General features: G+C 42.7%; 2 protein-coding genes across 2 annotated transcripts in view; both read right to left on the minus strand.

Moving 5' to 3' along the window:
• Positions 1-11,153, minus strand: part of zanl (zonadhesin, like) — a gene marked incomplete at both ends in the record, with an annotated part of 26,799 nt that extends 15,646 nt beyond the window's left edge. Inside the window, 27 exons of the mRNA XM_080839796.1 lie at positions 312-514; positions 901-1,070; positions 1,205-1,312; positions 1,759-1,902; positions 2,086-2,231; positions 2,865-2,989; positions 3,307-3,423; positions 3,679-3,817; positions 3,929-4,125; positions 4,339-4,480; positions 4,591-4,729; positions 5,198-5,326; positions 5,418-5,566; positions 5,971-6,215; positions 7,084-7,225; positions 7,416-7,609; positions 8,009-8,140; positions 8,305-8,443; positions 8,665-8,864; positions 8,973-9,114; positions 9,232-9,370; positions 9,496-9,624; positions 9,853-10,001; positions 10,236-10,480; positions 10,601-10,742; positions 10,854-11,056; positions 11,144-11,153. Coding sequence (XP_080695922.1) covers positions 312-514; positions 901-1,070; positions 1,205-1,312; positions 1,759-1,902; positions 2,086-2,231; positions 2,865-2,989; positions 3,307-3,423; positions 3,679-3,817; positions 3,929-4,125; positions 4,339-4,480; positions 4,591-4,729; positions 5,198-5,326; positions 5,418-5,566; positions 5,971-6,215; positions 7,084-7,225; positions 7,416-7,609; positions 8,009-8,140; positions 8,305-8,443; positions 8,665-8,864; positions 8,973-9,114; positions 9,232-9,370; positions 9,496-9,624; positions 9,853-10,001; positions 10,236-10,480; positions 10,601-10,742; positions 10,854-11,056; positions 11,144-11,153 — 4,119 coding nt within the window. The remainder of the gene's footprint in view (positions 1-311; positions 515-900; positions 1,071-1,204; positions 1,313-1,758; positions 1,903-2,085; positions 2,232-2,864; positions 2,990-3,306; positions 3,424-3,678; positions 3,818-3,928; positions 4,126-4,338; positions 4,481-4,590; positions 4,730-5,197; positions 5,327-5,417; positions 5,567-5,970; positions 6,216-7,083; positions 7,226-7,415; positions 7,610-8,008; positions 8,141-8,304; positions 8,444-8,664; positions 8,865-8,972; positions 9,115-9,231; positions 9,371-9,495; positions 9,625-9,852; positions 10,002-10,235; positions 10,481-10,600; positions 10,743-10,853; positions 11,057-11,143) is intronic.
• A 252-nt stretch (positions 11,154-11,405) lies between these two features.
• LOC308366162 (zonadhesin-like) overlaps positions 11,406-22,090 on the minus strand; it is a gene marked incomplete at both ends in the record, with an annotated part of 36,571 nt that continues 25,886 nt past the window's right edge. Inside the window, 34 exons of the mRNA XM_080839797.1 lie at positions 11,406-11,511; positions 11,740-11,819; positions 12,041-12,240; positions 12,350-12,491; positions 12,609-12,747; positions 12,873-13,001; positions 13,230-13,378; positions 13,618-13,862; positions 13,983-14,124; positions 14,236-14,383; positions 14,792-14,893; positions 15,122-15,201; positions 15,423-15,622; positions 15,728-15,869; positions 15,987-16,125; positions 16,251-16,379; positions 16,608-16,756; positions 16,996-17,240; positions 17,361-17,502; positions 17,614-17,816; positions 17,904-17,917; positions 18,170-18,271; positions 18,500-18,579; positions 18,801-19,000; positions 19,111-19,252; positions 19,370-19,508; positions 19,634-19,762; positions 19,991-20,139; positions 20,379-20,623; positions 20,744-20,885; positions 20,997-21,199; positions 21,287-21,300; positions 21,553-21,654; positions 21,883-21,962. Coding sequence (XP_080695923.1) covers positions 11,406-11,511; positions 11,740-11,819; positions 12,041-12,240; positions 12,350-12,491; positions 12,609-12,747; positions 12,873-13,001; positions 13,230-13,378; positions 13,618-13,862; positions 13,983-14,124; positions 14,236-14,383; positions 14,792-14,893; positions 15,122-15,201; positions 15,423-15,622; positions 15,728-15,869; positions 15,987-16,125; positions 16,251-16,379; positions 16,608-16,756; positions 16,996-17,240; positions 17,361-17,502; positions 17,614-17,816; positions 17,904-17,917; positions 18,170-18,271; positions 18,500-18,579; positions 18,801-19,000; positions 19,111-19,252; positions 19,370-19,508; positions 19,634-19,762; positions 19,991-20,139; positions 20,379-20,623; positions 20,744-20,885; positions 20,997-21,199; positions 21,287-21,300; positions 21,553-21,654; positions 21,883-21,962 — 4,752 coding nt within the window. The remainder of the gene's footprint in view (positions 11,512-11,739; positions 11,820-12,040; positions 12,241-12,349; positions 12,492-12,608; positions 12,748-12,872; positions 13,002-13,229; positions 13,379-13,617; positions 13,863-13,982; positions 14,125-14,235; positions 14,384-14,791; positions 14,894-15,121; positions 15,202-15,422; positions 15,623-15,727; positions 15,870-15,986; positions 16,126-16,250; positions 16,380-16,607; positions 16,757-16,995; positions 17,241-17,360; positions 17,503-17,613; positions 17,817-17,903; positions 17,918-18,169; positions 18,272-18,499; positions 18,580-18,800; positions 19,001-19,110; positions 19,253-19,369; positions 19,509-19,633; positions 19,763-19,990; positions 20,140-20,378; positions 20,624-20,743; positions 20,886-20,996; positions 21,200-21,286; positions 21,301-21,552; positions 21,655-21,882; positions 21,963-22,090) is intronic.

Raw genomic sequence — 22,090 nt, forward strand, 5'->3', positions numbered from 1 at the left:
TCAGCTGTTCTCAAAAGTAGCGGAGCCAGATATATGATTCATATCATAGTATTTTACATTCCATTTACATGCTTAATATATACGTATATATATAAAAATATATATATGAATGAATTGTATATGTTAAATATCATTGTGTATTATGAATTGAATATAAAATGTTCAGTATATGTGAATGAACAGTCTTAACAAAAAAGTCTCTCTCTCGCTCCTTTTCCCTCTCTCTCTCTCTCTCACACACACACACACACACACACACACACACACACACACACACACACGCAGTGTCATTGCATTTGGTGGAGACTCACAGGGTGATATGAGCCTTGAGGATCCACACAGCCACAGTCCTTGAGCGGGACACACTGCTCGTCGCTCAGCACAAAGCCGGGGTTGCACTGGCAGCCCTCCACACATTTATCTCCACATCCTGGGGGCTCGCTGACCCCCACACACGTCTCTGGACAGGCGCTCACGCACAGGGTGTAGTGGCTGTTCTGGGGGCAGATCAGTGCTGCAGAGAGAGAAGGCCATGGGGGGAAACACAGGCAGGGTGTTTTGATGACAAAGCAATGTGAAGGGTGTGTTGCACTTTAGTGACAAACTGTCTCCTGCATTTTGCCTTGAGTGTTAGTAAACTTTATATTTTCAGTGGGTTTCCGTGTGCAATACTGTGTGTGTGTGTGTGTGTGTGTGTGTGTGTGTGTGTGTGTGTGTGTGTGTGTGTGTGTGTGTGTGTGTGTGTGTGTGTGGACACAGCCTTTGTGTCTTTGTGAATGTCTTCATTAGTTAACATTTGGATACTTCAGTCTACATGACTGTCATGGCTGTATGTTTTGCTATGTGTGTGTGTGTGTGTATGGGTCAGAAAGAGAGTGACAGAGATAGAGGAAGACTCACGACAGAAGTTTGGCTCCCTCCACTGGTGCACTGGTGCTCCTGCACCCAGGCAGGCGTCAGTGTACACCTGCAGCTGTTGACACAGAGCCTCTTGCAGGCCCTCGTAACGGCACATGTCAAACACACAGCTCTGGAAGAATGGCAGCGGATCCACCACCTTTATGCAATCTCTGGGCAGACAAGGGTGCAAAAGAGACACAGATCATGAGGGAGATCGGCCAACATACAGGCAGAGAGTCCAACACTAGTGTCTGTCTGCCAGTTCCACAGCATCTGGGTATCTGACTCATGGATGTCTCCTCACCTGAAGGGACCCGTGGTGTCATTGAGCTTGCCACAGTTGGCAGGGTTGGTAACTAAAGCCTCTAGCTCTGGTTTGCAGGGAGGATCGGGGGTAACATCAGGCTTGCACCTATTACACAAAAGTTGGCATCACATTATTCTGACTAATAAATAATCAACATAACATTAAAAACAAAGCAGTCTAGGGGAATGGTATATTACCAGACTCTAATAAGCCACTAAAAATGCACTGAAGACTAACTGTCAAGTTTTACTCTCAAGATACAATGTTTTCTGCTTCTTGCACAAGATTGCTGTGTTCCACTTGTGCAACATTGATTGATACTATTTGAAAAGCATGCCTTAAGTACAAACTATCCCTTATGTAAAAGCTGCTGCTCAGAACAGAATTCTGTATAACAATGATGACACATAACATTGTAAAATCTCTTTGTGATTTACATTTTATTTAACATTTCCAAACTTAGTCGAGTATTACTTTTTATCCTGGGTCTTAACAGTCTGGCCTTTCTCCTTATAAGACATAGCACAGCCAACCAGAAGATGTACACTCACACATCATCCTCATCCTCATCTGTCTGCCAACTGTTCCCAAACTGATCTGTGGTTTCAGCTTGTGTGCCATCTGGCTTGGTAAGGTCATTGCCAGGGTTACCATCATAGTCACCGCACAGGCCACACATCTGGTCGTGATATGTGCTGAGAGGGTTAGAGACAGAGGGATGAGGAAAGAAAGAAAGACAAAGAGAGAGAATTAAGACACATGAGCGGGAATACCAGTGAGGATTTTCAGCAAGGGAAAGTACTACACCTAAATAAACACCAGCAAACGCCCAGGTTCTGTAAGAACTGAGTATACATGGTCAGTGTTTGTTTCCTCACCTGGGCACAGTAATATGAGCATAGTGGTTGCCATCCCAGCGCACCTTGAGGCCGAAGGTGGTCTGGAGCGTGATGTACTGTCCAGCCAGGGACAGAGACATGAGGGGAGAGGGCGAGTTTGGAAGGGCCACTCTACGGCCTCCCACCTACACCACGAGAGAGAGGGGAAGAGAAGACAGGAATAGGGAGAGTGAGATAAGGGGGTCAAATGTCAAATAGGGTCAAATGTCAATACCTATAGAGCAATACAAGTAAATTGCTTCTCTGTTCTCTGAGATAAGACAACAGGCCTTGAGGAAAGCCTCTCTGATCCCCGTGGAAGATTAAAGAACAGAAGAAGGGCACTCAGAGAGAGCATGCTATGACATGGCCAGGAAAGATTGAAATAGATTTGTCTGTGTGGAGGTGCTGATATGGGATGAATGAATAAAGTTGTTAAAAGAGGAGACAGATGTAGGAGATACGTCTCACTAATCCTGAGATTATTAAGAGGTTGTGAGATGGGAAAAAAATGTAATCATGCAGATGTGTATTTGTATTTGTGTGTGTGTGTGTGTGTGTGTGTGTGTGTGTGTGTGTGTGTGTGTGTGTGTGTGTGTGTGTGTGTGTGTTGGAGGATATGGAAGTTGACGTATGGAACTATACCAACTAGTGTGGAGGAGCTTTTAAGGAATCTCTGAAATAAACCCCTTCTAGATAATTCAATATTTGCAGGACTTAGTGCTTAGAGGTCAGTACACAATGTTAATGCAAATATGTGATCTGTTCCATCAGCTTACCAGCATTCTCCTGGCCTTCATCATGGTCACAGTGACACCATTGACCGTCACATAGAGCTTCTTGAGGTAGGAGACACCCGCCACGCCTCTCTCTTCGTTCTTGGCCTCCACTGAGAACCACGGTCCTGGAAACCAAGAGTGGCAGTGTGATGGGTCTCAGTTAGCAAACAGGGATGGTCCAAACCTGATGGTGGACTTCAACTACTTTTCTCACCAGATTGCTGACTATGTCTATCTAATGAGTTTACAGCCAGTTCAATCATAGCAAAAGTGGCATTAAAACAAAACAGAAGCCAAAGCACAACAAAAAGCTATTTGCAATTTTGTTTGGTCTGAGCTGGTCTATTATCCTGTTCACCACAATGGTGTTTTATTGAGGTGGGTGGGTCAGAGAGGTGCCATTCTTGCTCTCATTTCTTTCCCCCAGGAGTCACCGCGTTACCTGTGTTGTTCTTGCAGGTCCGTGCCAGAGTATATGTGCAGGTGCCCATGAAGGAATAGAACTTGTCGTCAAAGGTGTTGTAGTGCGGGTCTCCTGAAATCGTGCAGTCTTCAAAACCTGTGAAAGAACCCATATAATGTCTGAGTGAAGGCCAATGGGCAACGTTGGCATTATGCCAGCATAGGTTGTGAAATTCTAAATGTGTCTCTAAACATGAACTTAACAGTTAGAAGACCCTTAAGAAATGACGGCATGGATGGAATTAAGAGGAATTTAGTTGGATTCCACAGGACACAACTTCATGTCATACTGAACATACAGGTAAAGCACCTCAGTCCCCGACACAAGGTTGGCGTGACACTCACGACTCACCTACTGGGTAACAGCCGACCACTCCTCCCTGGACCCCACACTGCTGCATCGGGGGACATTCGGTGGCCTCGCAGGTGACATTAGGGGAGTTGCACTTGCACTTCTGCTTGCAATCCTTAGAGTAGAATTCCTCCCCAGACTGACACAAGGGACATTATTATTAAATAGCAATAGACTTTTTAAAACCACTGTAGATGGATGGGTACGGGTTTATATTGTACACAATAACAGATATAGGCAAAACACACACCTCATAGTACAATCCATTGGACTCACAACCACAGGTGTCGTTCCTGATACACTTGCCAGCACTGAGCACATATCCTGGGTCACACACGCACCCCTCTGCACAGGTGCCGTTACATTGCCCTGGAGACGGCTTGACACAGGAAGGCTGGCAGGGTGAAGCGCAGGCCACAAAGTGACTGTTGGTGGGGCATTTAAGAGCTGTTGGGGTCAAAGGAACATAAATGTGTTATCCTGTTTTTTTTCACTAACACACAGTAGGGTCAATTTGTCTTACAAGGAGTCTAATGTGCTTTCAGCTAAACTAGTACCCAGCTTCAAATTACATTTTGCTCAGAGACTATATTAGTATTATTTTGGGATCAGTGTGTAGAATTTCTGTGCCATAGTAGCCGATCTCATGGTGATACTCACGGCAGAAGGTGGTGTTCCTCCAGGACCCGATGGTGACTCCACGATCCTGACACTCATTCACATAAGCCTCTATGGCCTCACACAGGGCAGACTGTAGTCCATCCAGTTCACACAGGTCAAACATGCAGTCCTTGAAGAAACTCTGGAAAAAAAACATTTAGTGTTACATTTGGTACAGCAATCAGAAATCCATATTCCATACACTGGGCTTTCCCACTCATATTTCTAATTCATATTTAGCTTGTAACTCACATTGGGATTAATCCTGGGGTGGCACACTGCAAATGGGCCTTTACTGTCCAGTATGATTCCACAGAAGGCAGGAGTCTCATATTTATCCTGTTCATCATCTGTGCATCCTGGAACAACTTCATCAGGTTTCTTGTTGCATCTGATGATCATGAAACAGTGATGTTAAGGATCTCTCCTTCTATGAATTTGATTCCATATTTTTAAATGTATATACCACCATTTGTATTTATTTATTTATTTCCCACCAACACACCACCATTATTATTTGGGGGCAGCAAACTTGAGTTAGCAAAGACAGTCGGTGTGTCTGTAGTAACTGAGAGAGTGCGAGTATGATGTCTCACTCAGAGTCAGTGTTTCTGTAGTAACTGTGAGAGTGTGAGTAGTATGATGTAACTGAGAGAGTGTGAGTATGATGTAACTGTGAGAGTGCGAGTATGATGTCTTACTCAGAGTCAGTGTGTCTGTAGTAACTGTGAGAGTGTGAGTTGTATGATGTAACTGAGAGAGTGTGAGTTGTATGATGTAACTGAGAGAGTGTGAGTATGATGTAACTGTGAGAGTGTGAGTATGATGTAACTGTGAGAGTGTGAGTATGATGTCTTACTCAGAGTCAGTGTTCCAGCTGTCCCCAAACTCCACTGGGCTGGTGGCCAGATGGCCAGAAGGAGTGCGGAAGTCATCCTTGGCATCTCCATTGTAATCTCCACACAATCCACACACTTTGTCCTTATAACTGCAGAATGATAATAAGGTATTTTACAGCACTGTGACTAATCCGTCACTAAACATTTGAATTTTGAACAGCTTTGACTGTTTCCACTTACTCTGCAATGACTTTGATGTCCATGAAGTGGTTGCCATCATATCGAACAGTCACTCCAAAACTCATGGCCACTGTGTAATGTCTTCCAGACTTGTAGACAGAAACGTCTGAAGCTGGATTCACAGGCAGGTTCACATTGGTTCCATTGAGCTGGGGGATACACAGAAAGAAAACAGTGAGGACACAAACTGGACACATTTTACAATTTGGACTACTCCTATTATGTCTACATTGTGTTGAACCACTACTAAATATAAATTATTTCAAAGAGAACTTAACAAATAATTAATAAAGACACCCCAAATGACCTGGGTGAGGACATTATGAACATATATTGACGAGACACCCAGAAGGATATTGGGTAAAACATACATCATGGGGAATTACTCCATGTTCGTTATAAACAATCAATAACTGCTGCTTGGGAAAGGAGCATATCATAAATCATTGCTCTCATGAAAATGAACCAAAACGTATTCATATATGTTAAAGAATGTACACTATCTGTCCTTTCTCTCCCTCTACACTATCCTTTTCTTTTGTCTCCACCTCACCTGCACAGTTCCTCCATTCCGAATGGACACAGTCACACCCTTGACGTGGACGTGCACAGAATCCACGTAGCTGATTTTGTAATTGTTGAGCCGGTTCTTATTGGTCACGTAGACCTCATAGTGGGGCACACTGGTCGTGTTGCACGGTTTGGACATTAGATAGGTGCAGTTGCCCATGAAGTCATACTTCCTCTTATCAAAAGTAGTGTAGTGGGGATCACTGGAGGCAATGCAGGTAGAGGTGCCTGTGGGCAAAAACAAACACAGGAATTCAGTACAAACCACTAAAGAGAAGCGTGACAAGCATGAGAAACTCTAGTTTGCCCAGCGACCTCCAGATGAGGTCTCCAACTGCATTGGGGCCGTTTCTACACTGGCGCTCAGAATGGTGGTCACACAGTACTGCCAGGCCCGAGACAGTTCACCCACATGAAAATATGGTCATCATTTGCTCATCTTCATGCTCAGCATTAGCTATCTTTTCTGTGGAACACTAGGTTATTTAGAAGGCATGAAGTCTCTTATTTAGAGCGTCACTCTTTTTCTATAATACAGAAGTGAATGGTGGTCAGCTGTTTTTGTTTACTGATGTTGCAGGGACAACTCATTTAATTTTGCATTGACAAGCAAATATTCATGAAAACTGACATTCTTGTCATTTTTGGGTGAACAATCCCTTTAAGTTCTCTGCTGAACCTTAGAATCCCTCTACACTCTTAACTTCAATTTGTAAATAGGAGAAAAGGGAACAATGGATGGTTAAATAGCTTGCTCTGACCACAAAAAGGGGTCATGTCCATGAACTCATGGAAAGTATTAGTTTATTCACAGTCTGGACCTGAGTAGGAGGAATGTAACCTCAAAATGTGTGACTTATCTATTGTTTTACCAAAAACAAGACACAAAGAATAATAGTTACTGTTATTTTCAGAAATAGTTAAGGTCATTGTGGTTTCGGTCTCAAACAACCTCTGCTATTTGCAGACAAAATCAGGCCCAGTGGACCCTTAAAGTCTGTGGCTATGCAAATAAAGCATTTATGAAGGCACTCGTGTTTTTGCTCTTATATATTTTTTGAGTAAACAAAACTCTTACTTGAGTAATGACACCTACCTTTGGGATAGCAGCCATGGACTCCACTGACTTCTCGACATTCCTCTGTGGGATCGCAGCTGTTGTCCACACAGTCAAGAGTGTAGTTTCCAGCACAGCGACACAGCTTAGAGCAGCCATCCCCAAAGATAATCTCTCCAGGCTAAGGGGGGAGAATAACATGTTCATATAAACATTTACATTTAGTCATTTAGCTGACACTTTTGTCCAGAGCGACGTACAAGGGAGAGAACAATCAAGCTTGGAAGCAATAGAGAACAAGTGTAACAATAAATACTAATATATACCATGTCATTTTACTCAAACTTCTCTGACGAAGAAACTGTTCATACCTCATAGTAGTTGTTATCATTGTCTAGACAGCCGCACTTCTCAACGGGAACGCAACGTCGGCCGCGGAAGACAAAGCCTGGCTTACAGAAACACCCGGTGATACAAGAGCCAGTGCAGTTTGTGGAAGGCTCCCTACAGCTGGGGATACAGGCTGGACCACACTCAATGTACTCCGCATTAGGAGGGCACTTGGCTGGGAGGTAGAACAGGAGAGGACGTAGATGTGTATATGTGTGGGGCAGACAGTGAGGGGGACAGAGAAAGAAAGAAGTGTGAAAGTTCACATATGTACAGGACATACTAATCTACCAAGACTTAAAGCAGCAATAAGTAGTTCTGTTCCAAAACTAGCAAGCTAACTACCTAAAAGGCAGCCCGAGAAACATAACTACATAGTGCATATCCTGGATGGCTAGTGGGAAAGACACAGGTGTTTATCTGTCTTTCACATAACCATATGATATGCTATCAAAATGAATTTGAGGATGGTACCAAAACTAGTTGCCTATAAAACCATTCTGAAATTCTGCAGAGGTTTACAAATAGTTTCGAAGCCCTGAAAACCAGAATGGACCACAGATGAATGACTTACCTGGAGTTGTTGGTGCAGGAGTAGAGGGCTTTGGTGTTGTTGGTTTTGGAGTTGATGGTTTTGGAGTTGATGGTTTTGGTGTTGATGGGTGAGGTGTGGAAGGTCTGGGGGTTGTTGGTCTGGGTGTAGTGGCTGGGAAATGTGAAAGTACAGCGAATTACATTCAGGTTTCCGATACACAAGACCTTAACATTTGCAATGGTAGAAATATGATGTACTTCATTTTTAAAAGTTTAAAATATTTCTATTAATTGTAAAACAAAAACTAAGCTTAGCATAATTAAAGCAATTCTCACCAATTGGGTAGCAGCCTAGAAGTCCTCCCTGAATGTTGCACTCCTGTGAAGGGGGGCACTCTCCACTACTGCAGCTGACGAAGGGAGGATTGCATCTGCACTTCAGATCACAGTCTGTTGTGTAGAACTCCTCTCCAGGCTTTAATGAAAATAGTTCATAGAAATTAACAAATTTACAATGGAGCTCAATGTACTACAGTTTATAAGCTGAAAAGAGAAGAGGAGAATAAAGTCTATTTTGGAAATGTAGAATGACTTCTAATATGAATACTCACTAATAAGAAAACAACAAGAATCGTATAAGTCAGTCACATAGCTGCAGACACATATGTTCTAAAATAATTATATCGGCTAACAAACCTGGTAGTACTGTCCATTGGTGTGTTTGCATCCACAGCTGTCACTCCTGACACACTTGCCAGCACTGAGGACGTATCCTGGGTCACACACACACCCCTCTGCACATGGTCCGCTACATTGCCCTGGGGGAGGTGTGACACAGGAGGGCTGGCACGGTGGAGCACAGGACTCAAAGTGGCTGTTGGGAGGACAGGTCAGGGCTTTTGGGAAAAAACACAATAGAAAATGGTTATTACTTCACTGAAGATTTTTTTTTTCATAAATATATTGCATCATCATACATGCAAGGGTGGTAGTAAGAAACTCACGGCAGAAGGTGGTGTTCCTCCAGGACCCGATGGTGACTCCACGATCCTGACACTCATTCACATAAGCCTCTATGGCCTCACACAGGGCAGACTGTAGTCCATCCAGTTCACACAGGTCAAACATGCAGTCCTTGAAGAAACTCTGGAAAACAACATTTAGTGTTACATTTTGGTACAGCAATCAGAAATCCTTATCCCATACACTGGGCTTTCCCATTCATATTCCTAACGATAAATTCATATTTAGTTTGAAACTCACATTGGGATTGACCCTGGGGTGGCACACTGCAAATGGGCCTTTGCTGTCCAGTATGATTCCACAGAAGGCAGGAGACTCATATGCCTCCTGTTCCACTGGTGTACAACCAGGGACAGGCACAACTGGCTGCTTGTTGCACCTGAATGAAAATAAAATAAGAATCATCAGTTTGGTTAAATGCCCAGGGTTGGGTGATTCTATATGTGTATAGGATGAAGCATATCAGCACCCAGACATTGTGTTGTGTGTTTCATCACATCTTACTCTGGGTCGGAGTTCCAGCTATTTCCAAAGTCATTTGGACTTGTCACGAGTTCGCCAGACGGAGTACGGAAATCATCCTTGGAGTTCCCATCATAATCTCCACACAAGCCACACAGCTTGTCTTTGTAGCTGTGTACACAAACGTTAAACTCATCAAGTGAAACATCACACAAACACAACTTCAATTACATAGCTCAATAGAAGACTACATGCTTGGACCACCATGACAGTGTTATCATTAACTGTGTTAAATTGATGATGAAGGGAACAGTGCCTCTAAATCTGACTGCACAAAATCAGTGCTGAAATGAACAGCTAACCAAACTGCTACACATAGAACTACTGCGGGTGACTCACGCTGCAATGACTTTGATGTCCATGAAGTGGTTGCCATCATAACGAACAGTCACTCCAAAACTCATGGCCACTGTGTAATGTTTTCCAGACTTGTAGACAGAAACGTCTGAAGCTGGATTCACAGGCAGGTTCACATTGGTTCCATTGAGCTGGGTGACACACAGAGGCAAGACATCACAAAAGATGATCAGTCAAAAAAGATCAGCCAAACAATAAATATTTTTTCAAAGTTGAAAAATCTTAACTAGAAGTTGAAGTTGTTTAGACACTGGACTTTAAAGGATTTGTGTGAAATTTCTTGATGGATATTTGTGAGGCAGTGCCAGTTTTCTACACTGGTCTCACATTCAATGGTAGTGTTCTCTCCTCCCCTTTTTTCTTACCCGCACGGTTCCTCCTTTAAGTATGGACACTGTCATTCCATGGACGTAGACATGCACTGCTGACACATAGCTGATTCTCTTGTTGTTGTGCCGGTTCTCATTGGACACATGGACCTCATAGTGTGGCACAGCAGTCGTGTTGCATGGTTTGGACATCAAATAGGTGCAGTTGCCCATGAAGTTATACTTCCGCTTATCAAAGGTAGTGTAGTGAGGATCACCAGAGGCAATGCAGGTGGAGGTGCCTGTGGGCAGAACCCAGCACATTCATGAATATCATACAAAAAACATCGACCTCAAGGCTTAAGGTTCCTGACCTGAAGTCCCTTGCAAAGTGAGAGAGCGATCTCCTATTAAGAAATTACCTTGAGGATAACATCCAGGGACACCATTGACCTCTCGGCACTCCTCTGTGGGAGAACAGCTGTTGTCCACACAGGCAAGAGTGTAGTTTCCAGCACAGCGACACAGCTTAGAGCAGCCATCCCCAAAGACAATCTCTCCAGGCTGATAGAAAATAATAAGAGTGATTTCATTGGTTTTATTTTCTTTCAGTGATACCAAATCCAAAGACAGTTGAAGGACCACAAAGGCCATTATTTTCTGTCTTGGTTATACCTCATAATAGTTGTTGTTGTCATCCAGACAGCCACACTTGTCAACAGGAACACAGCGGTTCCCTGACAGCACAAAACCTGGTCTACAGAAACAGCCGCTGACACAGGGCCCAGTACAGTTAGTGGAGCTCATGGTGGGGTTCTGACAGCTGGGAACACATGATGGACCACACTCCAAATACTCTGAATTAGGTTGGCACTTCACTGGATGGAGAAAATGAAGTGAAGTTTTGTTATTCATAAACTTCAATGCAATGGAAATGTACTAAATAAATATCATGTCAAATATACTGTATCTCATGGTCCTTTATCACACAAATAAAGCTCTGAGGATTACAATATTTGATTTATCCCGCTAGATTAGAGAGAGAGGAGAAGGGGCAGGGGTAATTTCAGGATTTTGATATAACTTTAAAGGTATGTAAAATGCAAAATAACGCAGGAAACATTTCTATGATATTTCCAGCAGTATTTGAGCTGATAAACTGATAAAAGTCTCAGAAAAAGGCAACATAACTTTGATGACAGAAAATAACCAGGTTAACATTTTTCCTTACCTGGAGTTGTAGTTGCAGGAGTAGATGGTTTTGGTGTTGTTGGTCTGGGAGTTGATGGTTTTGGTGTTGATGGGCGAGGTGTGGAAGGTCTGGGTGTTGTGGCTGAGAAATTAAAAGCACAGGGAATTCCATTCAGTATTCTCAGCTCCGTTACACAAGACTTTAACAATTACAATGGTAGAAACATGCTGTACTTTATTTAAAAAAGTGGTTTTATGAAATGTTAAACAATAACTAAGCTAAATAATGAAATAATTAAAGCAATATTCACCTATTGGGTAGCAGCCCAGAAGTCCTCCCTGAATGTTGCACTCCTGTGAAGGGGGGCACTCTCCACTACTGCAGCTGACGAAGGGAGGATTGCATCTGCACTTCAGATCACAGTCTGTTGTGTAGAACTCCTCTCCGGGCTTTAATGAAAATAGTTCATAGAAATTAACAAATTTACAATGGAGCTCAATGTACTACAGTTTATAAGCTGAAAAGAGAAGAGGAGAATAATGTCTATTTTGGAAATGTAGAATGACTTCTAATATGAATACTCACTACTAAGAAAACAACAACAATTGTATAAGTCAGTCACATAGCTGCAGACACATATGTTCTAAAATAATTATATCGGCTAACAAACCTGGTAGTACTGTCCATTGGTGTGTTTGCATCCACAGCTGTCACTCCTGACACACTTGCCAGCACTGAGGACGTATCCTGGGTCACACACACACCCCTCTGCACAGGGTCCGCTACATTGCCCTGGGGGAGGTGTGACACAGGAGGGCTGGCACGGTGGAGCACAGGACTCAAAGTGGCTGTTGGGAGGACAGGTCAGGGCTTTTGGGAAAAAACACAATAGAAAATGCTCATTACTTCGCTGAAGATTTTTTTTTTTCATAAATATATTGCATCATCATACATGCAAGGGTGGTAGTAAGAAACTCACGGCAGAAGGTGGTGTTCCTCCAGGACCCGATGGTGACTCCACGATCCTGACACTCATTCACATAAGCCTCTATGGCCTCACACAGGGCAGACTGTAGTCCATCCAGTTCACACAGGTCAAACATGCAGTCCTTGAAGAAACTCTGGAAAACAACATTTAGTGTTACATTTTGGTACAGCAATCAGAAATCCTTATCCCATACACTGGGCTTTCCCATTCATATTCCTAACGATAAATTCATATTTAGTTTGAAACTCACATTGGGATTGACCCTGGGGTGGCACACTGCAAATGGGCCTTTGCTGTCCAGTATGATTCCACAGAAGGCAGGAGACTCATATGCCTCCTGTTCCACTGGTGTACAACCAGGGACAGGCACAACTGGCTGCTTGTTGCACCTGAATGAAAATAAAATAAGAATCATCAGTTTGGTTAAATGCCCAGGGTTGGGTGATTCTATATGTGTATAGGATGAAGCATATCAGCACCCAGACATTGTGTTGTGTGTTTCATCACATCTTACTCTGGGTCGGAGTTCCAGCTATTTCCAAAGTCATTTGGACTTGTCACGAGTTCGCCAGACGGAGTACGGAAATCATCCTTGGAGTTCCCATCATAATCTCCACACAAGCCACACAGCTTGTCTTTGTAGCTGTGTACACAAACGTTAAACTCATCAAGTGAAACATCACACAAACACAACTTCAATTACATAGCTCAATAGAAGACTACATGCTTGGACCACCATGACAGTGTTATCATTAACTGTGTTAAATTGATGATGAAGGGAACAGTCCCTCTAAATCTGACTGCACAAAATCAGTGCTGAAATGAACAGCTAACCAAACTGCTACACATAGAACTACTGCGGGTGACTCACGCTGCAATGACTTTGATGTCCATGAAGTGGTTGCCATCATAACGAACAGTCACTCCAAAACTCATGGCCACTGTGTAATGTTTTCCAGACTTGTAGACAGAAACGTCTGAAGCTGGTTTCACAGGCAGGTTCACATTGGTTCCATTGAGCTGGGTGACACACAGAGGCAAGACATCACAAAAGATGTTGTAGTGAAGAAAAAAAGATCAGCCAAACAATACATATTTTTTCAAAGTTGAAAAATCTTAACTAGAAGTTGAAGTTGTTTAGACACTGGACTTTAAAGGATTTGTGTGAAATTTCTTGATGGATATTTGTGAGGCAGTGCCAGTTTTCTACACTGGTCTCACATTCAATGGTAGTGTTCTCTCCTCCCCTTTTTTCTTACCCGCACGGTTCCTCCTTTAAGTATGGACACTGTCATTCCATGGACGTAGACATGCACTGCTGACACATAGCTGATTCTCTTGTTGTTGTGCCGGTTCTCATTGGACACATGGACCTCATAGTGTGGCACAGCAGTCGTGTTGCATGGTTTGGACATCAAATAGGTGCAGTTGCCCATGAAGTTATACTTCCGCTTATCAAAGGTAGTGTAGTGAGGATCACCAGAGGCAATGCAGGTGGAGGTGCCTGTGGGCAGAACCCAGCACATTCATGAATATCATACAAAAAACATCGACCTCAAGGCTTAAGGTTCCTGACCTGAAGTCCCTTGCAAAGTGAGAGAGCGATCTCCTATTAAGAAATTACCTTGAGGATAACATCCAGGGACACCATTGACCTCTCGGCACTCCTCTGTGGGAGAACAGCTGTTGTCCACACAGGCAAGAGTGTAGTTTCCAGCACAGCGACACAGCTTAGAGCAGCCATCCCCAAAGACAATCTCTCCAGGCTGATAGAAAATAATAAGAGTGATTTCATTGGTTTTATTTTCTTTCAGTGATACCAAATCCAAAGACAGTTGAAGGACCACAAAGGCCATTATTTTCTGTCTTGGTTATACCTCATAATAGTTGTTGTTGTCATCCAGACAGCCACACTTGTCAACAGGAACACAGCGGTTCCCTGACAGCACAAAACCTGGTCTACAGAAACAGCCGCTGACACAGGGCCCAGTACAGTTAGTGGAGCTCATGGTGGGGTTCTGACAGCTGGGAACACATGATGGACCACACTCCAAATACTCTGAATTAGGTTGGCACTTCACTGGATGGAGAAAATGAAGTGAAGTTTTGTTATTCATAAACTTCAATGCAATGGAAATGTACTAAATAAATATCATGTCAAATATACTGTATCTCATGGTCCTTTATCACACAAATAAAGCTCTGAGGATTACAATATTTGATTTATCCCGCTAGATTAGAGAGAGAGGAGAAGGGGCAGGGGTAATTTCAGGATTTTGATATAACTTTAAAGGTATGTAAAATGCAAAATAACGCAGGAAACATTTCTATGATATTTCCAGCAGTATTTGAGCTGATAAACTGATAAAAGTCTCAGAAAAAGGCAACATAACTTTGATGACAGAAAATAACCAGGTTAACATTTTTCCTTACCTGGAGTTGTAGTTGCAGGAGTAGATGGTTTTGGTGTTGTTGGTCTGGGAGTTGATGGTTTTGGTGTTGATGGGCGAGGTGTGGAAGGTCTGGGTGTTGTGGCTGAGAAATTAAAAGCACAGGGAATTCCATTCAGTATTCTCAGCTCCGTTACACAAGACTTTAACAATTACAATGGTAGAAACATGCTGTACTTTATTTAAAAAAGTGGTTTTATGAAATGTTAAACAATAACTAAGCTAAATAATGAAATAATTAAAGCAATATTCACCTATTGGGTAGCAGCCCAGAAGTCCTCCCTGAATGTTGCACTCCTGTGAAGGGGGGCACTCTCCACTACTGCAGCTGACGAAGGGAGGATTGCATCTGCACTTCAGATCACAGTCTGTTGTGTAGAACTCCTCTCCGGGCTTTAATGAAAATAGTTCATAGAAATTAACAAATTTACAATGGAGCTCAATGTACTACAGTTTATAAGCTGAAAAGAGAAGAGGAGAATAATGTCTATTTTGGAAATGTAGAATGACTTCTAATATGAATACTCACTACTAAGAAAACAACAACAATTGTATAAGTCAGTCACATAGCTGCAGACACATATGTTCTAAAATAATTATATCGGCTAACAAACCTGGTAGTACTGTCCATTGGTGTGTTTGCATCCACAGCTGTCACTCCTGACACACTTGCCAGCACTGAGGACGTATCCTGGGTCACACACACACCCCTCTGCACAGGGTCCGCTACATTGCCCTGGGGGAGGTGTGACACAGGAGGGCTGGCACGGTGGAGCACAGGACTCAAAGTGGCTGTTGGGAGGACAGGTCAGGGCTTTTGGGAAAAAACACAATAGAAAATGCTCATTACTTCGCTGAAGATTTTTTTTTTTCATAAATATATTGCATCATCATACAAGGGTGGTAGTAAGAAACTCACGGCAGAAGGTGGTGTTCCTCCAGGACCCGATGGTGACTCCACGATCCTGACACTCATTCACATAAGCCTCTATGGCCTCACACAGGGCAGACTGTAGTCCATCCAGTTCACACAGGTCAAACATGCAGTCCTTGAAGAAACTCTGGAAAACAACATTTAGTGTTACATTTTGGTACAGCAATCAGAAATCCTTATCCCATACACTGGGCTTTCCCATTCATATTCCTAACGATAAATTCATATTTAGTTTGAAACTCACATTGGGATTGACCCTGGGGTGGCACACTGCAAATGGGCCTTTGCTGTCCAGTATGATTCCACAGAAGGCAGGAGACTCATATGCCTCCTGTTCCACTGGTGTACAACCAGGGACAGGCACAACTGGCTGCTTGTTGCACCTGAATGAAAATAAAATAAGAATCATCAGTTTGGTTAAATGCCCAGGGTTGGGTGATTCTATATGTGTATAGGATGAAGCATATCAGCACCCAGACATTGTGTTGTGTGTTTCATCACATCTTACTCTGGGTCGGAGTTCCAGCTATTTCCAAAGTCATTTGGACTTGTCACGAGTTCGCCAGACGGAGTACGGAAATCATCCTTGGAGTTCCCATCATAATCTCCACACAAGCCACACAGCTTGTCTTTGTAGCTGTGTACACAAACGTTAAACTCATCAAGTGAAACATCACACAAACACAACTTCAATTACATAGCTCAATAGAAGACTACATGCTTGGACCACCATGACAGTGTTATCATTAACTGTGTTAAATTGATGATGAAGGGAACAGTCCCTCTAAATCTGACTGCACAAAATCAGTGCTGAAATGAACAGCTAACCAAACTGCTACACATAGAACTACTGCGGGTGACTCACGCTGCAATGACTTTGATGTCCATGAAGTGGTTGCCATCATAACGAACAGTCACTCCAAAACTCATGGCCACTGTGTAATGTTTTCCAGACTTGTAGACAGAAACGTCTGAAGCTGGTTTCACAGGCAGGTTCACATTGGTTCCATTGAGCTGGGTGACACACAGAGGCAAGACATCACAAAAGATGTTGTAGTGAAGAAAAAAAGATCAGCCAAACAATACATATTTTTTCAAAGTTGAAAAATCTTAACTAGAAGTTGAAGTTGTTTAGACACTGGACTTTAAAGGATTTGTGTGAAATTTCTTGATGGATATTTGTGAGGCAGTGCCAGTTTTCTACACTGGTCTCACATTCAATGGTAGTGTTCTCTCCTCCCCTTTTTTCTTACCCGCACGGTTCCTCCTTTAAGTATGGACACTGTCATTCCATGGACGTAGACATGCACTGCTGACACATAGCTGATTCTCTTGTTGTTGTGCCGGTTCTCATTGGACACATGGACCTCATAGTGTGGCACAGCAGTCGTGTTGCATGGTTTGGACATCAAATAGGTGCAGTTGCCCATGAAGTTATACTTCCGCTTATCAAAGGTAGTGTAGTGAGGATCACCAGAGGCAATGCAGGTGGAGGTGCCTGTGGGCAGAACCCAGCACATTCATGAATATCATACAAAAAACATCGACCTCAAGGCTTAAGGTTCCTGACCTGAAGTCCCTTGCAAAGTGAGAGAGCGATCTCCTATTAAGAAATTACCTTGAGGATAACATCCAGGGACACCATTGACCTCTCGGCACTCCTCTGTGGGAGAACAGCTGTTGTCCACACAGGCAAGAGTGTAGTTTCCAGCACAGCGACACAGCTTAGAGCAGCCATCCCCAAAGACAATCTCTCCAGGCTGATAGAAAATAATAAGAGTGATTTCATTGGTTTTATTTTCTTTCAGTGATACCAAATCCAAAGACAGTTGAAGGACCACAAAGGCCATTATTTTCTGTCTTGGTTATACCTCATAATAGTTGTTGTTGTCATCCAGACAGCCACACTTGTCAACAGGAACACAGCGGTTCCCTGACAGCACAAAACCTGGTCGACAGAAACAGCCGCTGACACAGGGCCCAGTACAGTTAGTGGAGCTCATGGTGGGGTTCTGACAGCTGGGAACACATGCTGGACCACACTCCAAATACTCCGAATTAGGTTGGCACTTCACTGGATGGAGAAAATGAAGTGAAGTTTTGTTATTCATAAACTTCAATGCAATGGAAATGTACTAAATAAATATCATGTCAAATATACTGTATCTCATGGTCCTTTATCACACAAATAAAGCTCTGAGGATTACAATATTTGATTTATCCCGCTAGATTAGAGAGAGAGGAGAAGGGGCAGGGGTAATTTCAGGATTTTGATATAACTTTAAAGGTATGTAAAATGCAAAATAACGCAGGAAACATTTCTATGATATTTCCAGCAGTATTTGAGCTGATAAACTGATAAAAGTCTCAGAAAAAGGCAACATAACTTTGATGACAGAAAATAACCAGGTTAACATTTTTCCTTACCTGGAGTTGTAGTTGCAGGAGTAGATGGTTTTGGTGTTGTTGGTCTGGGAGTTGATGGTTTTGGTGTTGATGGGCGAGGTGTGGAAGGTCTGGGTGTTGTGGCTGAGAAATTAAAAGCACAGGGAATTCCATTCAGTATTCTCAGCTCCGTTACACAAGACTTTAACAATTACAATGGTAGAAACATGCTGTACTTTATTTAAAAAAGTGGTTTTATGAAATGTTAAACAATAACTAAGCTAAATAATGAAATAATTAAAGCAATATTCACCTATTGGGTAGCAGCCCAGAAGTCCTCCCTGAATGTTGCACTCCTGTGAAGGGGGGCACTCTCCACTACTGCAGCTGACGAAGGGAGGATTGCATCTGCACTTCAGATCACAGTCTGTTGTGTAGAACTCCTCTCCGGGCTTTAATGAAAATAGTTCATAGAAATTAACAAATTTACAATGGAGCTCAATGTACTACAGTTTATAAGCTGAGAAGAGAAGAGGAGAATAATGTCTATTTTGGAAATGTAGAATTACTTCTAATATGAATACTCACTAATAAGAAAACAACAATAATTGTATAAGTCAGTCACATAGCTGCAGACACATATGTTCTAAAATAATTATATCGGCTAACAAACCTGGTAGTACTGTCCATTGGTGTGTTTGCATCCACAGCTGTCACTCCTGACACACTTGCCAGCACTGAGGACGTATCCTGGGTCACACACACACCCCTCTGCACAGGGTCCGCTACATTGCCCTGGGGGAGGTGTGACACAGGAGGGCTGGCACGGTGGAGCACAGGACTCAAAGTGGCTGTTGGGAGGACAGGTCAGGGCTTTTGGGAAAAAACACAATAGAAAATGTTCATTACTTCGCTGAAGATTTTTTTTTTTTCATAAATATATTGCATCATCATACATGCAAGGGTGGTAGTAAGAAACTCACGGCAGAAGGTGGTGTTCCTCCAGGACCCGATGGTGACTCCACGATCCTGACACTCATTCACATAAGCCTCTATGGCCTCACACAGGGCAGACTGTAGTCCATCCAGTTCACACAGGTCAAACATGCAGTCCTTGAAGAAACTCTGGAAAACATCATTTAGTATTACATTTTGGTACAGCAATCAGAAATCCTTATCCCATACACTGGGCTTTCCCATTCATATTCCTAACGATAAATTCATATTTAGTTTGAAACTCACATTGGGATTGACCCTGGGGTGGCACACTGCAAATGGGCCTTTGCTGTCCAGAATGATTCCACAGAAGGCAGGAGACTCATATGCCTCCTGTTCCACTGGTGTACAACCAGGGACAGGCACAACTGGCTGCTTGTTGCACCTGAATGAAAATAAAATAAGAATCATCAGTTTGGTTAAATGCCCAGGGTTGGGTGATTCTATATGTGTATAGGATGAAGCATATCAGCACCCAGACATTGTGTTGTGTGTTTCATCACATCTTACTCTGGGTCGGAGTTCCAGCTATTTCCAAAGTCATTTGGACTTGTCACGAGTTCGCCAGACGGAGTACGGAAATCATCCTTGGAGTTCCCATCATAATCTCCACACAAGCCACACAGCTTGTCTTTGTAGCTGTGTACACAAACGTTAAACTCATCAAGTGAAACATCACACAAACACAACTTCAATTACATAGCTCAATAGAAGACTACATGCTTGGACCACCATGACAGTGTTATCATTAACTGTGTTAAATTGATGATGAAGGGAACAGTCCCTCTAAATCTGACTGCACAAAATCAGTGCTGAAATGAACAGCTAACCAAACTGCTACACATAGAACTACTGCGGGTGACTCACGCTGCAATGACTTTGATGTCCATGAAGTGGTTGCCATCATAACGAACAGTCACTCCAAAACTCATGGCCACTGTGTAATGTTTTCCAGACTTGTAGACAGAAACGTCTGAAGCTGGTTTCACAGGCAGGTTCACATTGGTTCCATTGAGCTGGGTGACACACAGAGGCAAGACATCACAAAAGATGTTGTAGTGAAGAAAAAAAGATCAGCCAAACAATACATATTTTTTCAAAGTTGAAAAATCTTAACTAGAAGTTGAAGTTGTTTAGACACTGGACTTTAAAGGATTTGTGTGAAATTTCTTGATGGATATTTGTGAGGCAGTGCCAGTTTTCTACACTGGTCTCACATTCAATGGTAGTGTTCTCTCCTCCCCTTTTTTCTTACCCGCACGGTTCCTCCTTTAAGTATGGACACTGTCATTCCATGGACGTAGACATGCACTGCTGACACATAGCTGATTCTCTTGTTGTTGTGCCGGTTCTCATTGGACACATGGACCTCATAGTGTGGCACAGCAGTCGTGTTGCATGGTTTGGACATCAAATAGGTGCAGTTGCCCATGAAGTTATACTTCCGCTTATCAAAGGTAGTGTAGTGAGGATCACCAGAGGCAATGCAGGTGGAGGTGCCTGTGGGCAGAACCCAGCACATTCATGAATATCATACAAAAAACATCGACCTCAAGGCTTAAGGTTCCTGACCTGAAGTCCCTTGCAAAGTGAGAGAGCGATCTCCTGTTAAGAAATTACCTTGAGGATAACATCCAGGGACACCATTGACCTCTCGGCACTCCTCTGTGGGAGAACAGCTGTTGTCCACACAGGCAAGAGTGTAGTTTCCAGCACAGCGACACAGCTTAGAGCAGCCATCCCCAAAGACAATCTCTCCAGGCTGATAGAAAATAATAAGAGTGATTTCATTGGTTTTATTTTCTTTCAGTGATACCAAATCCAAAGACAGTTGAAGGACCACAAAGGCCATTATTTTCTGTCTTGGTTATACCTCATAATAGTTGTTGTTGTCATCCAGACAGCCACACTTGTCAACAGGAACACAGCGGTTCCCTGACAGCACAAAACCTGGTCTACAGAAACAGCCGCTGACACAGGGCCCAGTACAGTTAGTGGAGCTCATGGTGGGGTTCTGACAGCTGGGAACACATGATGGACCACACTCCAAATACTCCGAATTAGGTTGGCACTTCACTGGATGGAGAAAATGAAGTGAAGTTTTGTTATTCATAAACTTCAATGCAATGGAAATGTACTAAATAAATATCATGTCAAATATACTGTATCTCATGGTCCTTTATCACACAAATAAAGCTCTGAGGATTACAATATTTGATTTATCCCGCTAGATTAGAGAGAGAGGAGAAGGGGCAGGGGTAATTTCAGGATTTTGATATAACTTTAAAGGTATGTAAAATGCAAAATAACGCAGGAAACATTTCTATGATATTTCCAGCAGTATTTGAGCTGATAAACTGATAAAAGTCTCAGAAAAAGGCAACATAACTTTGATGACAGAAAATAACCAGGTTAACATTTTTCCTTACCTGGAGTTGTAGTTGCAGGAGTAGATGGTTTTGGTGTTGTTGGTCTGGGAGTTGATGGTTTTGGTGTTGATGGGCGAGGTGTGGAAGGTCTGGGTGTTGTGGCTGAGAAATTAAAAGCACAGGGAATTCCATTCAGTATTCTCAGCTCCGTTACACAAGACTTTAACAATTACAATGGTAGAAACATGCTGTACTTTATTTAAAAAAGTGGTTTTATGAAATGTTAAACAATAACTAAGCTAAATAATGAAATAATTAAAGCAATATTCACCTATTGGGTAGCAGCCCAGAAGTCCTCCCTGAATGTTGCACTCCTGTGAAGGGGGGCACTCTCCACTACTGCAGCTGACGAAGGGAGGATTGCATCTGCACTTCAGATCACAGTCTGTTGTGTAGAACTCCTCTCCGGGCTTTAATGAAAATAGTTCATAGAAATTAACAAATTTACAATGGAGCTCAATGTACTACAGTTTATAAGCTGAAAAGAGAAGAGGAGAATAATGTCTATTTTGGAATGACTTCTAATATGAATACTCAC

This window comes from Sprattus sprattus, assembly GCF_963457725.1.
Source record: "Sprattus sprattus genome assembly, chromosome: 5".
NCBI classification, from domain to species: domain Eukaryota; kingdom Metazoa; phylum Chordata; class Actinopteri; order Clupeiformes; family Clupeidae; genus Sprattus; species Sprattus sprattus.